Here is a 26239-nt window from a genome sequence, read left to right as displayed (position 1 = left end):
TCCGTATTATTATATCATCACTGAAGTGATTCCAAAATCATTGCATTCTTCATTACATCAACTGCATTTAAGGAAATTCAGCTACATTGAACTACAGAAATCCACTGTATTAGATACGTGTTCAATAGTTAGCAAATTTTTAAACAGTCCCGTAAACAATATTTAAAAATACAATTGTGTAAGCATGTGACTTGGTGATATAAGCCCGTCCTTGTGATCACTATAAAATAACCGATATATGTATATTGTGAAACTGCGGAAATAATAATAATAATAATAATAATCATCATCATCATCATCATCATCATCATTTATTCAGCATCATAGTACAGAGTAAAAAACATTTCAGTTGCATGCGCTCGTCTTTCATCGGTCACTTTAATGAAGTACGTCACTCCGATTTAAATATTTTTTAATAACGGTCGAGTATTTTTTTTTTATGTAATAATAGTAAAAACAGTGTTGTTTTATTAACTTAATAATGATAAAATACTCATATTTTTTATTTAGTCACATAATCATAATCCATATAAAATTATTATATAGTCTCGTGCCATTATATTATAATTTATAAGTCAAATTTTTTTTTACTGTGCAATTTATTACATTACTAGCGACCCGTCCCGACTTTGCACGAATGACAATTCTTTTAATTTCTCGGCTTTCTATACTATAATTCAGATGTATTATATATATACATCTTCCTTTTGAATCACTCTATCTAGTACTGAAAACTGCATTAAATCCAATGCGTAATTTGAAAGATGCAAGCGAAGAGATAGGGGGGATGAATATGTTTTGTACTATGTAAAGATACCTCAAGGTCTTAAATCCGCCATATGTTACTAATATTATAAACGCAAAAGCTTGTGAGTTTGAATGGATGTTTGTTACTCTTTCACGCAAAAACTACTGAACGTATTTTGATAAAAAAGTACAGTAATATAGTTTATATATCGAATTATTTCGATATATAAGCTATATTACTGTATATTATTTGTGTTATATTGTATACTGTATATATATTACTTGTGTTATCACAAGGCTAGTTTGAAAAGATATGTATATTGAACGAAATATAATTTTAAATGTCAAGTAAGTGGGATGCAGGCGAAGATGCACGGGTCAGCTAGTGCATCTATATTTGTGTATTAAAGTTTTAATAAATAAATAGAGATTATTGTGATATTGGGTCTGGTACTTTATGATCAGCAGTCAACTAATTTGTACGAGGTGAACCGATAAAACAACATATCGCCACTTGCAACTCTGGCACGGTGCCTACAACCTTCCTAAGAGCTACTGGCTCGATTCTGATAAACGAAACCTATTGTGCCTTCAGGAGGGATGTGGCAGAATACAGTCTAATAATATTGCAAGATTTAATGCATTTTCATTGAGCGCAAACTGTATTTAGACATATATAATTGTAAAACTTTGAATTCCAGTTCGTCTATACAAATAAATATAATTGTACTTTGTGATTTCTAATTAACAACTATTTACTAAATGCATATGAATCAGTAAAGTACTTTAAACTATAATTTAAAATTTGGTTGGCTGTTTGTGCTTGCTAATCTCTGAAACGGCTGAGTCGATTTTGATGGGACTTCAAAATCGCCCCGTCCGTTTCAGAGATTTCAGAGATGACTTTACATATCTATCTAGATAGCTAATGTTATGATTATTTTATATAAATAAAAAAAAATACGCGGACGAAGTGGCAGTTAGTTTAAAATAGGAATCGTTTTTGCGTAAAGGGTGTTAGGTCAGTTCCCCTTTGTGGTAAATAATAATAATCAACCTCCACTGGTGTCCCGCCATCGTAAACCGTTAGCGCAGGCGGGTCCACCATTCTGTGAGGAAAATATCTTTTAAATTACAAAAAACCATAAACATAATAATAGTAAGCATCTCTTACTTTAATATTTCAGGTTCATGGGCGTGTGCGTGCACGAGGGCCAGTTGCATGCACTCACGGAGTACATGGAAGGTGGTTCCCTGGAGCAGATTATACTGGGCTGCCCGCCGGACCCCCTGCCTCAGTCACTACGGATCTCGCTGGCGTCCGATGTCGCCGCCGGCATGAAGTACCTGCACTCGCTTGGAGTCTTCCATAGAGACCTTACTGCTAAGGTACTGGACCTTACTGCGGTATTCATGCGTCTTTTCACGAATGAAATATTTTTTTTATATTACGATGGTCATGTAAACGGTTACTGTAGTCTATGAACTCACGAAATAAATCATTTTTTAATATTACGATGGTACCAAACAAGCAAGCATACGGCCCATCTGATAGTAAAGAGTTATCGTGGCCAATGGACGCCTGAGAGACCAGGGGTGTCACATGCGAAATGCTGTCCAAATTGCTATGAGGACAACGGTACATACAAATATAGTCGGCGGAATAAGTTCATACAAAATTTGACGATCTCGCTGGTTTAGCGGTCTAGCACACGGCTTTACCTCAGATTGTCGCGGGTTCGATTCCTAGCATGATCCTAGCATGGCACAAACATTTATATTCATGAGTATAATTGTAGTTGTAGTAGGTCTGAGTATCGGCTACCATATATTTTTCATACCCTAATTGATAATGGTTGTCCATCCCTAACATTTTATTATTTTATTTTTTGGAAAATAATTATTTTTTTATTTGGGTGGCTTTATCGTTAAATAGCGATCTCTCATAGCAGCTTATGAATTGCAGCAGTACTATTAGATTCCTAAATGACGTCACAATGTTCACAGTATAATATTAATACACATACTATCTGTGGCCAAAATTCCATGTATTGATTTTCTATGTTTTATGTTTCAGAATGTATTATTAAGAAAACATAGTGAAGATAACTACACGGCCATCGTGGCGGACTTCGGTTTGGCAGCGAAAATACCTCATCCCGTGTAAGTATAATATAAGCCCATTTTTAAGAATAAATTATTTAATTTTCTTCTGAAAAATGAGTTATAACTGTATTGCATTGTATTAGTATTATATATATTTAACATTAATGTATGACATTATATAATATCAGGTATACTATATATATTATTATTTGTATATATTTATTTGCATTTCATATGTATTATATAATATTTATTAGTAACTTTGTGTTTGTTTTTGACATAACTGCCCCACAACGCTTTCTGTATACCTAAAGGTTAGCTGGTGGAGAATGCCATATGGCATTAAGCTCGCCTTTGTACAAGTTTTTTTTGTGCATTAAAGAATAAATAAAATAAATAAATATAATAATAATATTTTTTTTCTCTACAAAAAAATATTATAAGTAACCATAGCATCCATACAGAGGATTAATAGAATATAATAGAAATTTCTTTATTCAAATAAACTGAAATTTATGCTACTTTGTACTAGTCATACTTATTTTTTTAATCTACCGCTCATTCGGAAAGCTACCTCATCACAAGAAGAACGAACAAGAAATTTGCGTGGTGCTCTTTAAAAAGTTGTTGAACCATTTTTATAACTTACTAGCTGATCGCAAGTTCGTCTGCTTATCTTACTTACATTTCTTCATTCATTTCACAGTTTGTCTCTTACTTACATGACATTTATCTTTTAAAATATAGCCTATGTGTAATTCTGATATATAAGGTATACGTACTACCTACTACTAGCTCTCGTACTAGTAGTAGGTAGTACGTATTACCCGCTACTCTACTCGTCTCTACCCGCCCCGGTTTCGCACGGGTGTACGTATTATATATATAAAACTTCCTCTTGAGTACCTCTATCCATTAAGAGAACGCATCAAAATCCGTTGCGTAGTTTTAAAGATTAAGCATACATAGGGACGGACAGACAGCGAGAACGACTTTTTTTTAATGTAATGATTTAATACAATGTTAAATAAGATGGTGATCCTATATACATTTATTTATTTACTAGTTGGGCCTGCGGTTTTGTATGTAGGTTCGCCATCTTGTTTAATATTGTATTGACATTAAAAAATTGTTTTTACAGCAACGGATACCGTCTACCAAGCGTGGGGTCGCCGTGGTGGATGTCGCCGGAATGTCTCCGGGGTCGATGGTACGACCACCACTCAGATATATTCTCGTATGGGATCATACTGTGCCAACTCATCGCCAGGGTGAGTACACACTATCTTTCACAGACACCCCGAGTATACAGCGTTAAGGCTGCATGTCCCTTACTTCTCTCTGTACGAGATGAAAATTATCAGCAATAATTAATGTTTAACAGGTTTTAACACGTTGTGACGCCCTCGGTGGTCTAGCGGTTTAACACAGCCTTACTTCCAACGGTCGCGGGTTCGATTCCTCGCACGGCATAAACATTTGTATTCAAGAGTATGAGTGTTTGTAACTTAGGAGTAACTTAGGCTACCTTTATTTTAGAAAAATAAAGTTAAATTCCACGCGGTCTTAATATTGTTAACGAGTTTTGTGTTATTTGAAGGTGGACGCCGACCCGGACGTGCTGCCTCGCACGGACAACTTCGGCCTCAACTACATGGCGTTCGTGGAACTGTGCGACGAGACCACCGTGCCTGACTTCCTTCGGCTGGCGTTCAACTGCTGCATTGTGAGTGCACTGCGGCTTATGCGCACTAGCGATGATCTTGTAGTTGTACCGCATGCAGAACACAGCAAACAGAATCATTTTCATCAGCCAGGTTTTTCAAGAGGGCTATATTAAGATTTTTTGATGGTCGGCAACGCGCACGTGACACCCCTGGTGTTTCAGGCGTCCCTAGACTACGGTAACCATTTACCATCAAATGGGCCGTATGCTTGTATGCATAAAAAAACATTGGTAATCAACGTCTTTATGACGGAATCGACCCATTGTCTTTTCGACGAGATATAGCACATCTGTGCATTTTTTACCGCATATATCACGGTGAGTGTTCTGAGGAATTGTTCAGATTAATACAAGCTGCTGAGTTTCACAACTGTACCACCCGTCAGACACTAAAATTCTGGATCTGGATTCCAGGAAGATCCATGTGCAGGTCAACCTGACATGGTGTATTGCTAGAGATGGGTTTTTTTTTCTCTTTATTTATTTAGGAGATTAGCACAGCTGTGAGCATGTTAGCTTCGTGTTGTCTTCTTAATCAATTACATAACATCTAAACTTTAAATTACTATAAAAACAAATCTTACCTACTTTTATCTACAAATTTATAAATTAATACCGATTCTTTTGATGTAGGTTCTGATAAAATACTCTGAAATATTCCTAAATTAATTTTGTTTAAATTTATTTTTTTTAGTAAGATTTGCCTTTCAGTGTTGTTCTTGACGCATTCCATCAACAGATGTTGAACATCATCAATACCACCACAAGTTTGACAATTAGGGGAGTCTACTCTTTTCATGAGAAATCCAAATCTGTTTGATGGAATGTGTCCTGAACGCAATCTAAGTGCTATGACAACATACTTACGGCTAAGGTTAATGTTTTGGTTCCATGGGATAGTGATAGGGTTATTAATCCACATTACTAACAATTCACTTCCTCCCTTACTATATGTAGAATTAAAGGCAATTAGATCATTTGGTGTTATTTTTAAAGTGCAGGCTTATAGTAACCTGTTTAAAACATTACCAAAATTATACAGAGTGTTCATTTCGCATATTTATTATCCTATATATGACGCAGCCGAAAAGAAGCTATAAGGCTTTGTAATAAAACACTAAACGTCTTACAAGGCTGTCTGAAAGAGATAGTATAAACGATTTGTACCCTATTTCTCTGTTAATTTTGATCCCTGTAATTTATCTGGTGCTATAAAGAGCTATATGTTATAAATAAATAAATGTCCACAGTACGAGCCTAAGGCGCGGCCACTATTCCCGGAAATAGTGAGCAAGCTAGCCGAGGTGAAGGAGGGCCTCGACGATGCCGCCTGGGGATGCCACACCCCCAACAACTCTTATGAAAGGTACATTTGACAACTGTTTTGTTTATTTCGCGTATGGTAATTATGATCATCCGAAACCTTATTTGAGTCATTGCTTTTATCTAGATATATATATATGCGATTTGTATATTAAATAATATTTAGGAACTACTTGCAGTATATATACCTACAAGGTATAGAAACTTCGTTAAGTCTATTTTGTAACGGTTTTTTGTACAATAAACTTACTTTTATACTTTTTATGTAAATGTAATGTAAATAAAAAAGCTTTAAAAAATGAGATTCAGTCGAGTTTCTTGCCAGTTCTTCTCAATTGAATCTATATACTGGAGTGAACGCACAGCGATCATAGAGATCAGATTTGCGCTCCTCGTAACTCCTCCGAAGCGGCTTAATCGATCGAGATTAAAATTTTAAAAAAGTCCACATCTGGAACTCCATACCGCTCAAAAAAATTCTAAAAGGTTTTTAAAAATAAACAACGTATGACGGCAACGAACCTAGTTTATTATTATTATTCAATGAACTGTCGTAGGTATGCAATGAAATGAAATTAAAGTTGTGTTGGTGTATTAATGTACGGTTTGTTTGTTTGTCGGTGCGTGCAGCGAGAGTCGCGAGGCGGAGTCGTCGGGCCCGCGCTCGTGCCCCGGACTGTCCGCGTGGCGGCCGCGGGCCCGCGCGCCCGCCGACCGGGACCCACGTTAGTACCACACTATTTTTTTATTGATAAGTATTGCGGGGCAATAATACCATGTTGTCGGGTGAGACGATGTGTATTATGCTACGTTTACGTTCAGCCGCTTCCCCTGCCACTCTCAAGGTAACTGAGCGAGAGGGCTGAATGTACACACGCTGCTACTCGCGCACGAAAAATCGACAATCGAGGGAGCGCCGGGTAGCGCGAGTGGCAGCGCCAATGGCATGGGAAGTAACGTTTTTACACTCTCGCGCTCACTTCCCTGCCCACTCGGGCTGAGTGTAAATTCGGCTTTACAGATGATAGTAAACTGACAAAATGTACATAAATATATTGATCTTATCTTCTAACAGTCCAATGTTACATTTTAACCCTAAGATATAAGGTGAAACCCTGCTCCCTAAATAGGAAAAATCCTTTACTTTAGGATAAGCAGTGCTGAATGCTCATTCCCTACAACATTACAGGGATATATATATGTTGACCAGTATTAAGTTGTAGTCCATGTATAACCGAAATATTTCCTATGGAAAGAATACACTCTATCCTGAGGAGATAAAAACCATCGCTCCTAAGAATATCCTTTAATTCTTGTCCCTGACGGGTCTAGGTAGCGAGCTTTGTAGGTCGCAGTACTACAGGTCTAAGCATTTTATTATAAAACTTTGAATGAATTTAGTGAATAATAATGTGTCGTAATTCATTTTTAAAAATATTAAGCTTCTTTGTACTATTACATGATTTCCTGAAGGACTTGCTCCGCAACTTCCAAATTATCTGCAGTCAAAGTGCCAGTATGATTTAACATAAAACAACATAACCCTAATTAATCATTCAATTCCTGTGAGAAATGACTAGATAGACTTTAGATAGAGTTTTTTGTTGTCTTTCAAAGATATTTCATAACGATTTTGCATAAGCTCGAACACGTGTTACAGATAATCACTTTAAGTAATTAAATCTTATCTACGGAGCCTATGTTCTGTAGATAAGATACATTATGGACTATTCCATTATGTAAATATTGACGGCGACGACGAAATCTGAAATATGTAACATTAAAATGGGTGTTTCGCAAGGATCAGTGTTAGGTCCGGTTCTGGTTTGAAGTATCTGATGAACAGTTACCGTAGCCTATGGTCGCCTGAAACGCTACTGCGACGTACACGTGATAGCGACCGGTGAGTGAAGGTTGCTTGGCGTGTTGCAGTGCAGCACCGGCGCTCGCTGTCGGAGCTGGAGTGGGTGTCGGCGGGCGGGGGCGGCGCGGCGGGCGGGGCGGGCGCGGGGGGCGCGCACCGGTCGGCGTGGGCGCTGGGCGCGGGGCCCGAGCCGCCGGCGCGGCTGGCGCGGCTGCACCGCCTCGCGCACGTCATGCTGCTGCGGGACGCGCACGCCGCGCCGCACGCCGCGCGCCGCCCGCTGCACTCGTTCCGCGGCGTCAAGAAGATCCTCGAGCCGCACCCGCACTCGCGCGCGCAGCCCTTCTCCTCCTGCCTGGAGCTGCCGTCGCCGCTGCTGCGGCCGCGCGAGCCCGAGCTGGGGCTGTCCGACGACGAGCCGCGCTGCGCCTCGCTGCCGTCGTCGCCCGGCCTGAGCCGGCGCGGCAGCCTGGAGCGCGCCGAGCCGCCGCCGCCGCCGCCGCCGCCCGGCCTGCGCCGCGGCGCCTCCAGCCAGGAGCTGCGCCGCCGCGGCTCCTGCGAGAGCGGCATCTTCTCGGTCGCCAACGAGGACTTCTGCCCGCAGCACCCGGGCGCCGAGTGCTTCTACGGCGCGATGTGCCCGTGCTCGCTGATGGGCTGCCAGCGCTGCCGCTGGTGGCGCGACGCCGCCTCGGACCGCTCGCTGGACGACGAGTTCGACGAGCCGGCGCGCTCGCCGGACGGCTCGGAGCCGGAGCCGGAGCGCGGGCGCGTGCGCGTGTGCGCGGACTGCGTGGCGCTGTACGAGCGCGGCGTGCACGGGCAGCCGCGCCGGCGGCCCGCCGTGCTGGACGACTCGGCGCTGTCCACCACCACGGTGAGCTCGCTGCGCAGCCTCGACGACCTGGAGGAGCCGCGCGAGGACGCGTCGCCGTTCCTGTGCGGCAAGCTGCAGGCGGAGGGCGAGGCGGCGCGCGAGTACCACGTGCTGACGCGCTGCTGCTGCGGGCCGCCGGACGCGCTGGACGCGGACGCGCTGGCGCGCCGGCTGCGGCCGCCCAGCGTCTACACGGACAGCTCGGAGGACGTCGCCTCGCTCGCCGGCTCCGACAGCCTCTACTGCGACGACCGCGTGCCGCGCCACGTGCGCTCCGCGCAGATCTCCAAGATCGTCGAGTACTTCGAGCGCAAGGGCGCCGACTTCACGTGCGAGCGCACCGCCAATGGACACTCGCGGTTCAAGATGAGCGCGCTCGGCAGCAAGGTGGAGATGCTGCAGTTCAAGGGCAAGGAGGGCGAGCGGAGCGAGAAGGAGTACCTGGTGGACGTGAAGCACCGCGGCGCGGGCGGCCGCCTCGAGCTGCTGCCGGACGACGCCTGCCGCAAGTGTCCGGCGCAGCAGAGACTCATGATATGCGAGGGCGCGGTCAAGTCCAAGCTTCCGCTGTTCGATAAGAAGTCATAGCGATGTGCCAAGTTTTAACGATTGCGGCGTTCCCTGTCGATCGTCCGCTGTCCTTGACCTAAACAGTTTGTGTCAAAATTCGAGTGATCGGTGACTTCCATAGTGTTATATAATTATATGTGTACAGATACGGAGCAATAACTTGATATTGTAAATAGACTGAAAGCCCCACTCTGCAGTGTACGGTCATATAGAGGCTCGGTCAGTTTCGATTTCATGTACACTACATGGTGAGGTTTTAAAGACAAATCAAACGAAGCGTTATATCTAAGTACTATAAAATCATCAACTTATGTATACCTAGACGGTTGGCAATCCTGTCAACTATTTTTAAATTATTTATGATCAATTAAAACTCGCTACTAAACCAGTAGTAGTCTCGAATCGAGTACACGACAATACACAAAAGTGTGATCAATATTATTATTATAATTATGTTCATGATACATGACTGAGTAACAGTAAGCAATTGTCGGATAGAATTTACTGAAATGATGCGTTCCTTGTCTTTAAAATAGATTTCTATTCGTATTATGAAAATATATGTCATATAGTCATTGTTAAAAGTAACCTACATTTTGTATATAACATTAAATCAAAAGTAGTGTCCGGCTCGAAGGACCAACATACATAACGAGAACAGTTATGCTCTATTATATATCTACTAATAAAATACCCAGTGACATAAAATCGAATAATTTTCTGCAAAGAATGTGGTCCAAAATATAAAAGATATACTACATCGATCATTATATATACATATATAAAAAAATTAAGACGGTTAACAATTTTTATTTGTACCTTTTATTAAGTTCATTAACCTAAAATCGATTTCATTATAATGGGTGTACATGTTTTATACATATAAACCTTCCTCTTGAATCACTATCTATCGCTAAAAACTGCATTAAAATCCGTTGAATAGTCGAACAGACAGCGGATGCGACTTCATATATATATAAATATAAAGAAGTACATCTTAGAAATTTGTTTTAAAGAGTAAGGTAGCATGAACACCTATAAATGTTATAATTCATTTATGTTTGTTATAGTCAATGTGACTGACAAGTCCTCAATAATGGCCTCAGTAAATATAAGGCCTTTTAGTCGATTCTAGTTTAAATGTAATTGTAAGACAATTCATATATATCACGTTTCGATTATTCTTTTTTTTTTTGATTAGCATCGTCATTGTATATTCGGAAAGAACTGTAAATACATTTAGGTTATATTGTTTAATTAAAATATATAATTTATATACAGTATTATATTTAGTACTTGCCAGTTGGGATAATTTAGGCTTGTAAATAAATGTTTTAAACTAAATATACTACATTATATTTTTTATCATAATAATTTTGTACTTTAAAAAAATTGTAAACGATTTTTAAGTACTGCAGACTGTAATTATAGTGAATTTTATTAGTTACGTTCGTAGTTTATACAGAAAATATTTGTTTCGCATCAACTAAGTTGTGAATTGTTACATGAACATAAATGACGAATACTATATCGGGTTTTATCATTTCTTTATGTTTCGTCAGTGCGGGCTAAATTCGTCCTAAATTAATGATATAATATATATTTATAAATTATATGTATAAATGGACACGTAACTAGTCTCATCAAACGTGTCTACTACTTAAATGTGTCAATCCGTCGTGTAATACTAGTAACTAATGTATTTAATATAAAGTGTGGCGTAAGGTCAGCGCGGGAAATATATCAACATTTTTTTTAAACCATAGACATTATGGTAGTCTAGAATACTGCAACTAGCAAATAATAAAATTAATTTAAAAAGTCGACCTTAAAGTTAAAGTTTTAAAGACGTAATTTCAGTTATTTTTTTATTTAGCAGTTTCGGCTACGTGTACCAACTCTTTTTAGTTACTAATAAATAATTAAACAATATAGCCAAAACGTCAACTACCAATCCTCAAAATATATACCAATTAAAAGTTAAACATATCAATAACAATATAGTTTATTTCTAGTAAAAAATAAGAATTGATGGGTGAAAATTTGAACTTATATGTATAAAACAAATTCAATTTAAATTATTTATTTTTATTTTATTACGATTTACATAATAAAATAAAAATTAATAATTCCATAAAAATCAGTAAAGCTGTATTTGGTAGGTAGAGGAGTTTGGTAACAAACACGAGAGTTTTATATATTAAAGAGAAGTAACAGGAAAATTCGATTCCATGTATCTATACGGGAATAGAAATAAAAAGTATACCAAACCAAATGTTAAGTATGTTATATCCATGATATCACTTTCACAATGGAAAATATTTTAATGGTTTAATACCATATTGAAACAGCACCATGCAGTTTGTATCAAGGTATTGTTTTTTTTTTACTAACTGGTACCGGCGACTTGACTTTTTTTTATATATAAAATATATATATCTCTCTTTCCCTATGATATAATGTATGTTCATATTAAATTTCATTAATAGCCATTCAGGTGTTGAGTCCTAAAAAAGTAACAAACTGTCAATTTTATGATATTATTATTTTCGACTTTAATTCTACGCACAAGTAGTTCAATTTCATAAATTCTATCACTATTCTATCTTGTTATCCATTTCTAATTACCTCATAAATATCGTTGCCTGCAATACCGTCCAAAAACTGAGTCAATTGAAAGCGCTTGGTTCGCCACAAACTTGTTCATATATTTCCCACTGATACAACGAAACGCAACTTTGTTACTTATTATTATGTATTTAGCTTTGAATCTAAATTCCTTGTTCGAGCTGGCTTAATACAAACCATCTACACACGATACCAAAATCATGGGTAATAGCAGTAGTGGAGAGATTTCGGCTCGTGTGTAGCTAACTCGATTTCCATTTCATATCAGTGTGCCCATTACCCTTGCGACTATTAATATTGCCCATGATTTTAACGTTAAGAAAGCAGTCCGAACGAGGTTTAAGTGTTAGTGCAGACGGTGAAAATTATTAGTGTATTTTTATCAGGATCTAATTCAATAATGTTGATTTTGACTAGCAATAAAGTTTTCGACGTCTGCGCTAGCCTTATGAGGAATAGGCATAGACAAGTCGTAATGACCCTTAAACAAAATTAAAGTGTACAAACATTGTGTCAAAAACTTATAAGAATGTTTCAGCGAAACCAGTGATTCCTAGTTTCATATATTTATAAATTATCTGTCATACATACCGTATGAGCTGAATTCATTTCTGCGTATCGTACGCTTAAAATTAAACTGCATTAACTCAAAAATGGCAAATATTGGAAAGAGACCTTAATATGCACTAAGTATAAAGTCTATTTTCTATAATTAAATTTTACCTACAGTTTTGTGTTGTACAAATGTGCGACTTCCTTACAACTATACTATTTGAAAGAGCAACACTCAAGTTTCTTGCTCGTTCTTCTTGTTGTTGAGACAGCTTTCCGAATGAGCGGTGGATTAAAAATGACTATTTTGCGTTTGTAAGCACTTTCTCACGTGTACCACTGGTTTCGTCCAAACATATATAATAAAATATTTCAATATTTTTGTAAATACAGTATTGCAATATGTAATTAAATATCGTCTATACATTATAAATCAGGGTATTTGAATGGACCTTGTAATAGACCCTGAAATCTTGTATCTGGGTATCCATCTTTACTACGAACAGGCGATAAGCAGAGTTTAGTTTAAAGGAAAGATTTTTTATTTATATTCAGTTGTAGTGGAGTTTAGTATACTTATATATTTTTTTAATTATATCTATTACTCCCCCGGCCTACACGGGTAATTATGGTGAAAGTTCGCATTTTTTTTTTTTAATTAGTATCTGTGCGTTTTGTTACTAGTGTCATTATTATAGTAACGAGATGTGCGTGAAATTAATGGACTTTGTAAGAATCAATTTTTAGTCAATTTTTAATTTCTTTTAAGAACACTGGTTTGTTTTTTAAAGTTAGTATATGTAATAGAGATGTAACCCTTATATAATTAATGAAGAATTAGATACAAATAAAACCCACTATTGTCTTTATAGCGTCCTATACTCCAACAATTATTTTCTGTAATGAAAATATTCTATATTATAAAAATTATTCGAAATACAACAATGTTGAATTGTATAACTACAGTTTGTAGTAGATTATACAAACGTTCGACTGAAACTTCAGAATCGTTATTTATCATAAGCTATAGCCGATATTTAAACAGAACATATACACCAGTAATTACCCGTGTAGGCATTTCTTTTACACAGTTGTTTATGTGGACGAGAAGTCCTTTATTAACAAAAAATAAAGATATTTAAAACAAACTCTATGTATTTTTATTCAGATTTAACTAAAACTAGCGATGTGCGAGTTAGGTAGAATTCATTATTCGGGCAAATTTTTTTTTATAGAGTATAATGTAATGATACACCGGCCAGTGTAAACCGATGGTGCAGGCGCTATCGGTTTACACTGGCCGGTTGAGAATGATAAAATGAGCATAGAGTCAGGTCTCGCCTAATGGCAATTTCCTACTATGGTTTCCATAAGGCGACTCATGTTCTTTGGTACTTTGCTAGCAATGACATTTTTACTCTGTATTACTAACAATCCCCTACCCCCGGACGGTTGTATTTTTTTTAGGATGATAATGGAATGGTGCACCCGTCTGTGCGGTTTTAACGGAGCACCAGTAGGGGATGATAAGATAAAATTGTAGGCAGGACAGCTCATCGTGATATTTCACTAAGAATTTATCACAATGGTTTCCAAGGGGAACCGCGTGAAGGGCAACATGACATGGTACATTGCTAGCAATAAGATCTTCAGTCCATAATACTTACTAATACTTCAGTCCGTATCTCAGTGGTAGCGATTGGTAGTGGCTCTCAGTGGTGGCGATTAGATTAGCGCTTAGATAATTCTTATGGCGGCGGGAATCAGTTGCCTGGTACCCATAACACAAGTTCTGCTACGGGTCTATACGACACTGAATTGTCTAGGGTTATTATTTGTATTATTTGACGGCCTCGGTGGTCTAGCGGTTTACACACCACTTTACTTCGAAGGTTTGTGTGTTTTCTGTGTATGTATTTACAAAAAAATGTATATCAGTTGTCTAGTACCCATAACACAAGCTCTGCTTACCTTGGGATGTGTGTAACGCGGTGGTTCTCACCTCACCACTGTAGCATTGTATAAGATGTGATAAGGTGTCTCTACATAATATTCATTAGAGTATCTAGATAGTGAGTATACCGGTGAAATAAATGTACTATTTATTGGACATGGCTTATAGTAACTCGTAACTCGTACACTCAACTCGAAGTCGGATGTGGACTGATTTTTAATTTAACTTAAATCTATATTATCTGGAGGGTTACTAACGGAAGGGTCCCGAGTGTCGACAGAAATATTACACGTGTGAATGACCAGGGTTATTATTATTATTACTAATTTCCATATGTAATGAAATTGTCTGTAATTATATATTTACTAATTAAAGAAGATTAGATAATCATAAGCAATCTAAAGACGACATTAATAGTTTAAAGTCGAATAATATAAATTTGATTGATGTGTCTTTGTCTACAATGAAACGACCTAGTATTTGTTTTAATCCTGGAGTGCGAAGCAGTGACCACACAACGAAATCAAATCCTCGGAACGGTGAGGTCGCTCCGAGAAGCCTGCGAAGACACCAGGAGACTTCTGCGCTTCTGGGAGGAGCTTGGCTGGCTACGTTAGTAGCCTGGCTCTACACGCACAACGGCCCGAATGAGAGGCCAATTGCGGAAAATGGAGTCCAACCGACATTGACATTGACCTAGTATTTGTTTATTTTTTTATTTACAACTATGTTATAGCTGTTGCTAATACGGAAATTGCTGATGAGGAGCACGGCCTTGTACTTTGTGCCCGTACTTCGAAATGACGAATCAGCGCCACACATCTTCGTTGAGCCACCGCGCTGAGCAACTGCTAACTCGACATCTTAATTAGTGTTTCCGCGTCTCAGTATTTGTCACATTTAACTCAATTCGGTACCAACTTCGTCCGAAGATAGTTATAGTCATATTTTAGTTTGTAATATTTTATTTTTAATTAAATATATTAAAATAATTTCGGTTTTTTTTAACTCCTGCGGCTGCGACGCACGTAATTACTGTATTACTAGATGGCGTTAGTATAGTCTTATTTATTTTTCTAGATCTCGGTATTAAGTTGTCCGCCGGACACTATAAACGTTTGGTTATCTCATATGTAAAATTCTCTCGTCCCAATGTTATTTACCCCATGGTGAAATTGCCCGCATCTTATCATTCTTCACTGGTGCCCCGCCAGCGTAAACTTTTAGCGCAGGCAGGTGTTCTCTATCCATAACAGAGACTATTTTGTTGTATGTATATAACTATATATATATATATATATATATATATATAATTATGTTAAAATTACGTTTAAAAGGTTTAGATACATTGCTGTATTAATAGTCCATTTAATTATATTGTCTATTAATTAATATATTATAGTTAATGTAGGCTTTAAAATAAGAAATGAGCTATAGTTTGTATTATGTATTGTTGCACCGATGGCGGTGATATATTAAACCCTCATTATTTTATAAGATTTAAAAAAACGTAGTCTGACAAAAGTTGTCTGCGTGGGAACCTCGTACCCACCTATTTCAGCCGCCAAGTGGCTTGCTTTGTAAGCTGTATTTCGGGTTAAATGTCAGGTAAAGCAAATTACAGGACAGGACAGGCGTGTCATCTAAGTGCTCCAGAACAGCAACGCATTATCATGATCGCGGGTGGCACATGATAATGTGATATTCATAGCTAATGATAACGTGATATCATGTATTTAGGCTCCGGTTACCAGTCACCATGAGGTGGACCGTGGTGGTTCTAATTGTATAAAATAAAAGCAATACTCATGGCGTTGCTATTACAGAAGACTAAGGTATCATGCCATATCATCATCATTATTTCAGCCCGAAAGACGTCAATTGCTGAACAAAGACCTCTCCGAAAAACCTTCACGACGATCGGATCTGCGCTGCTCGCATCCAACGTCTACCAGTGATCTTGATCAGATCGTCGGTCCACTTTGCTGCAGAGGCCTTCCCACGCAGCGTCTTCGGCCTTAATGCCCCAACGGCCACCTGTCCTACGAGCTATATGTTCTGTCCATTGCCATTTCAATTTTGCAATTCTTCGGGCTATGTCGGTCACTCTGGTAGTTATTCAATTATCTTTAATTATGCTGTCATCTCACCCTTGAACACTTATAAAAGCCCACAACTTCCGGTTACATAATATGCTAGTTGTGCTCGCGACTTCGTTCGCGTGGATTACGGTAGCCCTCAAATATTAATAATTTTCCCCGTTTTTGCAACATTTTTCACTGATGCTTCGTTTCATGTCGTCATTGGTAGTAGCGTAATGTTATATATCTTAAAGCCTTCCTCGACAAATGAACTATCCAACACAAAACGAATTTTTCAATTCGAACCAGTAGTTCCTGAGATTCGCTCGTTCAAACAAACAAACTCTTCAGCTTTATAATATTAGTATATGTTATACATATTACATAAGTTATATTAAATATGCCAATTTTCGGAAATCCATCATATGGTAACACTGAATTAGTAAGTCCCCATAACATTTAAAGCGACGGCTTTGATAGTGATTGTGAAAGTGTCGAGATATCGTATCAATAATGTTATCGGTATCTGCTGATTATACACACGAGTAGTGTGCCCGCGACTTCGTCCGCGTGGAACAGTTACTTTAACCAAGTAGAGAATTTTGTCTTTATTTAATCTAACCTAAAAAAGCCAAAGAAAAAAAGTTTCATCGTTCTAGCTACAAAAATGACGAATTTCCATACAAATTTTCATCCCATATTTTATTTTATCGCCCAAGGGTAAAATTTTTAAAAACTTTTATAAAGCGATTTTTAAAAAGCGCGACAGACGGTCAGACAGAGTTACTTTTGCATTTATAATATTATTAAGTAAGGATAAGCATTGATAACATTGAATTATATAGAATACGTAAAGTATAAAGTATCTACAAAACAAATATACCTACGTAGGTACATATATAAAAATATAATCCAATATACATTATATATGTCTCATTACTGAAAAGAAATGAGACATAAAAATGTATATATATGACTTGCTGTTCATTATATGTTATATACATATATAATAAATAACACTGGAAAAATAACATAACGCCAGTAGTTCCACGCTAAGCAAAGCTTGTGTTATGGGTACTAGACAACTGATATAAATAATTCGATATTTTTTTGTAAATACATACATAACATACATATAAAACAGCCAGACCGCTCGACAAACAGTCTTACTCACGAATACAAATGTTTGCACCGTTTACAAAAAAATATATATGTTTTAATATCAGTTTAATACCCATAACACAAGATCTGCTTAGCTTGGAACTAAATTGCGCTGTGTGAATTGTCCTGAGATATTATTATTATTATAAAAAAATATGAAAAAGATCCATCAACCGTTTAGTAGAGAACTGTTAACAGACAGACACTTTCGCATATATGTATAATAGGCACTAGACGGCCTTGGTGTAGCGGTTTAGCATACCGCCATACTTCCATGGTCGCGGGTTCAATTCTTCGCACGGTATAAACATTTATATTCATGAGTATGATTATTTGTATTGGTATAGGTGTTTGCTATATATATTATGTATGCATTTACAAAAAAAATCTAAGTATTTATATCAGTTGTCTAGTACCTACCCATAACACAAACTTTAAATAGCTTAACTTGGCTCTAGATGGCGCTGTGTAAATTGTCCTGAGATTTACATTTACATGTTTATTATTACTAGTATGCCTTTATATTTGAACTGATCTGTCTCTATTGATGGAAGAACGTATTGCAAAGCATGTATATAGTACATTGATTCAATTTGATCTTTAACGTACCTTATGGACCTTTGTTAGAAGTGAAAATACCTTCTACCTTATGAGCAGATGTGTTTTTATAACTCAATAATATTTTTGAAGTCAGTCAGAGTAGAGAAGAGAGTTCTTCTCATCTCGAAATCATTCCAAACTGACTGTAGATTTGACATATCATAAGAGTCTGTAATAGACCTACATGAATAAAGGTATTTTGAATTTTGTATTTTTAATATTACGTCATGTTTACCTTACTATTACCTTATATGTACTACACTATAAGTACCTACATACACTAAAAGAATATATCAGTTGCGTAAATAAATTTATAGATTAAATTTTTGTGGTGGAATTCTGCCTAACGCTTCTATCTATCACTATTCTATCGAATGTCAATGTTTAAATAAAATTTGTCACTTCTCTATTACAAGAACGCAATTTCAACTATAAACCTTAATAGATTGCACTACAACTTATATTTATAAACTTTAAATTTACTATACCTATCTACTACAAAATAGAATCAATATTCAAAGTAAAAATCGCAATTCAGAAAGCTACATTGAAATATACATTTTACTATGACTATGTCCGTAGATGGAGAAAAATATTTGTCACATCTAAAGATCTATACGCATAGTACGCACTGCGTTTGATGGTGTTAAGTATAGTAACTTGGAATAAAAGCGCTGCAAAATTTATGCCACAGATAAAAAAAACATAATAAAATATTACATATTCAATTATTCCTAAAACACTATATTAGAAATAGAAATAGAAATAGAAATAATCTTTATTCAAATAAACTCATTACAAGCACTTTTGAATAGTCATATTTTGATTCTACCACTCATTCGGAATGCAGATTCATCACAAGAAGAATGAGCAAGAAACTTGTGTGTGTGAAATGTTATTATAACCTCTACTAATCACAGATAATTCATCATATCATATCAGTGGGCTAATTATGTAACTTCGTTCACTTAGTTGCAATTACGTATTGTTCGGAACTTCCTCACGATTCGTCCGTTCCGAGGTTCCGACACTATCCACGGCGGCTTCCGTACCGCCTTTTTAACCACCATCTTTTGCCCCACCACTCCCAAAACACAGGAAGTGACAACAGAACTAATATTCCTAAAGAAACCAGATAATTATTATTCTTATTAACACCAGAAATGACGACACATCTTCCACTTGTCCCAGCTAACTTATAAAGCGATGTCTGTGCAGCATTCCACATAAATCATAAACAAAAATGTAGCGAGATTTCATATTATAGCTTAGATATTATTAAGTACTAAAACGAAAACTATAATCAAAATATTTTATTTATAAAATAATTAACTATGAGTCTTCCTTGATTACAAAGTTGCATTCACTAAGTAGAACTAACGTATCTGAAAAGAGAAACATGTATCGTATAAATTAAATTGTATATAGCAAGTTTATTGTCTTATATACACACATATAAATAGATAGATACACGACTCACTGCCCAATCTTGTCTCAAGTAAAGCAGAGCTTGTAATTTGGGTACTAGACAACTGATAGAATACTTATTACATAATACATACACATAATAAGTATAGAAAATACATACAACAATACAAATAAAGTAATTACCACCTTGATAATTCGGTAGTTCATATTAAATCTTAGTGATTCAATTATTATAAACGTAATTATGTGCAAGCAGCGTTTCTCAGACACGAACGGGAGCGAACAGAATTTGCTATCTTTTTTCCCAGCAGCTGCGCGGGTGTACTCGGTTCCTTTCGGCCCTAGCTCGTAAAGTATGTCTGCCCTTGTCTATTACACGAGATGTGCATTTAAACTAATTGTGCCGCAAACAATATTAATAATGTTTGTATCATGCAATATCGACAATTATCTATACCCTAACTACCCCATCAGACGGGAAATTTACCTGTATTCCAAACGGGAAACGATCACCTGCACACACGATTGCGACCCCATGGAAAAGCTTTAGTCCATTTGTATTTGTCGTTACCGGACTTGAAGAAGAAAGTTATTAGACCAAGCAGCACTATGGAGCCACCCACAAGACCCCAGGGCCACTCGCCTCCGCAACCGGCACCCGAACCCCTCATATAGTCTTGGTCACCATATCTTGACGACGGCTGCCCTACAGAATTAACCTGTCTTCGAGTTTGCCTTTCCTTTTCTTCAGCACTGGAATAGGGTAAAATAGGGTAGGAGGCATAGCATTCTGTCCTTAAGAATGACTTATTGTAAATACCACGGTTGTTGTGAGGTATATAATTTCTCTATTGATATAGTTATCAATGTTTAATATTTTGTTTTACTAGAGTAATTGGTTATAAATTTATTAATGACATATTGTAATGGGTAAATACTGTGATTGTTACAGCCTTTGCTCTAAATGCTAGTAGTGGAATAACTTGAAACAGTCATGTTCGCTATAAAGTTTAAACTTGTGGCGGTATAGTGTGCCGGATCAAACTACCCTCTCATATGGTTAAGTGATGGCTGGCTCATCCAGCATACTCGTAAAAAGGTGCTGCTAATTGTGACCGGTCTTTCCGTGTAACGGACACTAATTAGACTATTTTCTTCTAACAAAATTGCAATAGCACTGTGACACTGGAGTTAAATCTAAATTATATAGAGATGCTAACAAAATGTTGACATAAACAAGTGTACAACAAAAAGAGGGGGTCGTTAGTCGGGCCAATGGTTCACATTATCCGGTAATGAAAACGCCTATATCAAACTGAAAATTAACCCGAGACACTTCGGCAGGCACGCCGATATTTAATGATTTATCAATATCATTTTCTTTTCGGGGTACTCTAATGCAGCTGGCCTTCACAGCTTCACCGGACGATAGGGGGCGAGTGTAGATGGCATTCCAAACCCACGGAAGGACTTATGGAGCGACTGAAGGTCAACTCCCGCCTGACAATATCGACCACTTTAGTCAGAGAGCACTCCTCGACTCAAACCGTCATAATTTCAATCCCCGTTTGAATTGGACGGAGGTTCAATCAGGAGAGGATTATCACTATGAACCAAAATCAAATCTCTATAATTCTCTTTATAGTATTTAGCATTAGTTAAAATAGCTTACCAATCGCACATGTTCATAAAGTTACTTATAGTGAAGTTGTTACAATTTATTTTTTCATTTTCATGTATGTCCTGATCTTATTTTTTAATTACACTGTGGTAGCTAGACTAGTGATTAGTCTATACTTCTAAAATGATTGTCAACATCTCGCCAAGAATTTGACAACTAATTATTTGCTAGTTGAACACCAAACAATCACTTTTGTTTTCTTTTTTCCTTTGAAATGGCGTCTAGGAATCTCTTTTATTGTAATTTTTCAAATATTTTTTTCAAATTAAATTTTCTTATGCAATTGACACTAAAAGTTTTATAAATATTAGAAACACATTTTTATTATATTTTATATTTATCCCTATTTCATTTTAGTATTATTTATTTCATGTTATTTACTTAAAAACACTAATCTCTGTTTCTCCTTCAACTATATGGTATTGTTGAAGGAGAAACTGCCTTAAGGTGTTAAGTCCGCTTTATGCACCTTATATTGTATTTGTGCATTAAATAAATAAAATATCGCAATGTTGTCAATTACCATTTGATCCACCTTATATCATACCATATACCATACACCAATTTCTCCTATTCAGCCGCCAAGCAGCTTGTATGATGTTTTTCAAATTTATAGTGGAATTATGTTAATGAAATATGATATCATACATTTGAATGGCCCAGAATGGCGACTCAGTACTACTGGCGTCATGTTGACGTGATGTACATGTTGCTATTCTTGTATATAGACGACGGTTACCATTTACCATCAGGCCGTCAGCTTGTTTCCATACTTTCCAATTACATAAAATAACCATAGTAAGTAACTCACCGGACTGTTGCCACCTTTTCGACATGTACATACATATGGTGCATTTATTTGCTGGTTGTATATGTTAGGTCGAGAGCTCGTAAAAAACATCTTGTAAAGCAGAGTGAGAACACCCACGCCGGCAACGACGCCGGCTGCAATCGGCACCCAGTTGTTGCTATCGCCACGGTTACTCATTGTACACATTGACCAATAAACTATGGAAGTAGAGAGAGGTTACTTGTTAGTGAAATAGTGATGAATGAATGAAAATAAACCAATGAATGATTGAAAATGAATAAACGACAGAAAACGATTGAATGAAATGTAATTAATGAAAGCTCTTTATTGTTCCTCTCACAGAAAAAAAATTACAATTACATAATATGTACAACGGTATTTTACTACATGCATACGAATATAAATACGGTACATACACCAAAATAACATTTTTTACAATTTATGTCTGTCTGTCTGTTTGTTCCAGCTAATCTCTGAAATGGGTGGACCGATTTAGACGGGACTTTTATTGGCAGGTAGCTGATGTAATAAGGAGTAACTTAGGATACTTTAATTTTAGAAAAATAAAGTTAAATTCCACGCGGACTAAACCACGAGTACAGCTAGTATTAAATATAAAAAAATACAATATAGAGATTACATTGGGCGGCCTTATCGATAAATAGCGATTTATTCCAGGCAACCCTTAGGATGGTGAGGAATGAATATGTGAATGTAACGAATTGCTGTTCGTTAGTCTTGCTAAAACTCGAGAACGGCAGAACTGTTTAGACTAATTTTAGCCTTGAAAGTCCAGGAAAGGTATTAACAATGAGAAAATATGAAAAAAACTGCACGGATAATAGTAAAATACAATTATATTTTTCCATACAAACTTTCAAATAGACAGGCTGTACTGCGATCAAATTCACCGACCATTATTCAGTCTACACCCACATTGAGACAAGTTTCGCCTCTGAACGAGGCATCATCAGGCGTTAAATAGAGTTTTTTTTTAATAATATAGTATTATCTGCCGCTTCTTTTGTGGCGACAACCTATTGGCCTATTTTTTTTCGTTAAATAGAGTTCGGATATAGCTTGGAAGCCTGGTGATGTCTTTTCCCCCATTTGTTGCGGTTTGGTCACCGTTAGAGAAGGTCGTAACGGTAGTCAAGCTTCCACACCGAATATTTGTGGTATCACACATGCTAATTTTAGCGGAATTAAAGAAAATAATATAAGTCCATTAAGTAGTGAATCTTAGGTTGTTATAATATTATATATTTTTACCTTTACGTATATTCCCGATGTATCTGTATTAATGATGATATAAATTAGTACTGATCAAACTGTTTGTTATTAAATTCATTATCAATAGGGAATTGGTATTAAATAATACAAATGCTTTTCTTTACATTATTTACAGGTCAATGAGTGACAATTAGTTAGAAGTGTCACACAGTCCGATTTTGTTGTTGTTTTAAAATGCGTCCAGTTCGACGGGTCCACTGAGCAATTGACACTATTGTACCTACGTTATATGAGAGTAGACTCAGTAATGCCAACCGTACGTGTATACATACAAATACGAGATTTTTGGAGATTCTCGTACTTTTTTTAAATTTATTTACTAGCTGCACCCGCGTGGAATTTTTAACATTCATTTTCTAAAATAAAAATAGCATAAGTTACACCTATTATTATTACACCTTATTACATCAGCTATCTGCCCATAAAAGTACAAAGTCAAGTCAAAATCGGTCTAATCATTTCAGAGATTAGCCGGAACAAACAGACAGACAGACAAAAATTGTAAAAATATGACATTTTGGTGTATATACCGTATTTATATTCATATGCATGTAGTAAAAAACGGTTATTTCAATATTACAAACAGACACTACAATTTTATTTATATGTATAGACTAGCTGTGTCCGCTACTTCGTCCGGGTGGAATAATGACACTAACCAAATGAAAAAAAAAGAATGTAACTCAAAAATACAAAGAAAAATGTTAGCTTCAAAACTGTCGAATTTCCATACAAACTTTCATCCCTTATTTCATTTTCCCTTATTTTTTTTTATTAAGGGTAGTTACTTACTTAGTTCTTCCCTGCAGTATCTTGGTAGTGAGTGAGTGTACAGGTGAAATATTTGTTCCACTGTCCAAATATTAATTATATTTAATTTTATGCTACATACATGCATATCACTATTATAACCATGGAGAACTGATTTTGACTTATTTAATACCTTTGAAAACATTCAAGCATAACATATAATGTTGTAAAAGAGCCAGTAGAAACTGGCACATTTAATAAGTAATTTATTTATTACCTATTATTTTATTTACATTTTACGAATATATGAATTGTTGTTCACACATATACACAACTACATAACCATGTACATGGATATTTTTTTATGGATGATCATGGAATGGTGCACCAGCCTGCACTAATGAATTGCGCTGGCGGAGCACCAGTGGAAGATGATAAGATGAGCATGAGGTCAGGTCAGTTAGCCAATCGTGACAAATTCAACAAGATTTATCACGAAATTTTCCAGGGGGAACCACGTGGCGGTCAACCTGACATGGTACATTCCTAGCAATAAGATTATCAATCCACAGTACTAACAACCCCTTTTCCCTCCATACATGGTTATTTACAAACATTCACTAAAATATTTGTCTGACTTGTGGACTGTGAAGCAGTCTATTTCTTTTAAAGTGTTGAAGCATTTGATTGAGCACAATTTTTTCAAACACTTTACTTAGTACTGGTAGGATAGAGATATGGGCCTATTTTAGTTTTATCCCCTGACTTAAAAAGTGGCGTTATTTTACTGTTTCATAAAATTTGGAAAAACTTCGTCAGAATACATTTATAAAAATAGTTACTAAGTATGGAGCAAGAATGTATACACAAGTATTAATAACTTTAACAGACACACCCCAGTGATCTTCCTATTTTTTAAATTTAATAGTTTTAATTTGGAATGTTGGCAAAGAAATTGTGAAATATATTTCAGAATGTCTTTCGTAGACGTTACCAATTTATTATTAAAATTTAAAGTAAAATCATTACAGGCGGTTTTATTGTTACCAGTTTCTTTGTTTATAAAATTCCACACTGCTTTTAGCTTATCTTTGGATTCCTTAATTTTTTTATTTAGGTAACTATATTTTCGTACATTACAAACATTTTTAAAAGTTTTTGTATATTATTTTACATAATTTACAAATACATTATCAATGGTTACGTACACTGATTAGACTATTTGCTTTTGGAATAGCATATGCTGATGGTCACTCTATTCTCCCAATTTGAATTTAAAAATGGATCTGTATTATTGTAAACATTTACAATATTTTCTTCTTAACTCGAAATCATTATGAACGATGATAGTTTTGTCATATCATAAGAGTCTGTAATAGACCGACATGAATAATGATATTTTGAATTTGAATTATAATTTAGCATTATGCCCGTCATCTGTAGTGTGTACATATAAGAAAGATATGCCATCTCATGTCTTACCGTTTTATTATCTCATTATATTATCTGCATGCCGGGACCCTAAAGAAGTTGGTTGAAGTATTTGTCACTAGCAATTATATTGAGTAACTATAGAACAGACCATAGTTTTGAAACAAAAGTAAGGCCTATCTATCTGTTTTTTGGGACAAGGATTTATCATTAACACTAGAATTAATTTACTTTAACCGTGCATGCTTCCGCGTAATTTCAGGAAAGAGTTGTATGTACTACATCCAATGAGCTCTCATCGCAAAATATCGCATCGAGCTAAATGATTGCACTTTTACTTTGTACATGCCCATTTTTATGTCATCGCATGTGAAAATGCTGCCTGTAACAAACACTACACTGAAGTGCTGCCTGTTTTGCGTATAGGCGATGCACACACAATACTCACACGTTTCTCTCTCTCACTCACATTCAAAATACTTAATTATTTACAGAAAATGTAGCTCCGTATAGGTGAAGCATAAAAATGGGCACTTTAGTATTTTTAATATAATCGCACTCGTGCGAAATATGGCTTTAGATGCGCTGGTATTCTATCTTTTTTGAAAATTTAAGTAGGAAACATACTAAATGAGACTCCTCCTTGTATTAAAGAG

At 36.5% G+C, this 26239-nt stretch overlaps 1 protein-coding gene across 1 annotated transcript in view; it reads left to right on the top strand.

The window, feature by feature from the left end:
• The window catches only part of LOC131854349 (dual specificity testis-specific protein kinase 1), a 106053-nt gene extending 96049 nt beyond the window's left edge, over nucleotides 1-10004 (top strand). Inside the window, exons 3-9 of the mRNA XM_059205458.1 lie at nucleotides 1935-2136; nucleotides 2825-2910; nucleotides 3995-4124; nucleotides 4454-4579; nucleotides 5830-5945; nucleotides 6533-6627; nucleotides 7835-10004. Of these exons, the coding sequence (XP_059061441.1) occupies nucleotides 1935-2136; nucleotides 2825-2910; nucleotides 3995-4124; nucleotides 4454-4579; nucleotides 5830-5945; nucleotides 6533-6627; nucleotides 7835-9231 (2152 nt within the window). The 3' untranslated portion in view covers nucleotides 9232-10004. The remainder of the gene's footprint in view (nucleotides 1-1934; nucleotides 2137-2824; nucleotides 2911-3994; nucleotides 4125-4453; nucleotides 4580-5829; nucleotides 5946-6532; nucleotides 6628-7834) is intronic.
• The last annotated feature ends 16235 nt before the right edge of the window (nucleotides 10005-26239 follow it).

This window comes from Achroia grisella, unplaced genomic scaffold, assembly GCF_030625045.1.
Source record: "Achroia grisella isolate CSIRO2021 unplaced genomic scaffold, CSIRO_AGI_Agris_v1 utg976, whole genome shotgun sequence".
NCBI classification, from domain to species: Eukaryota; Metazoa; Arthropoda; class Insecta; order Lepidoptera; family Pyralidae; genus Achroia; species Achroia grisella.
Note: the sequence above shows the minus strand (reverse complement) of the source record. Positions and strands in the feature narration are given on the sequence as shown.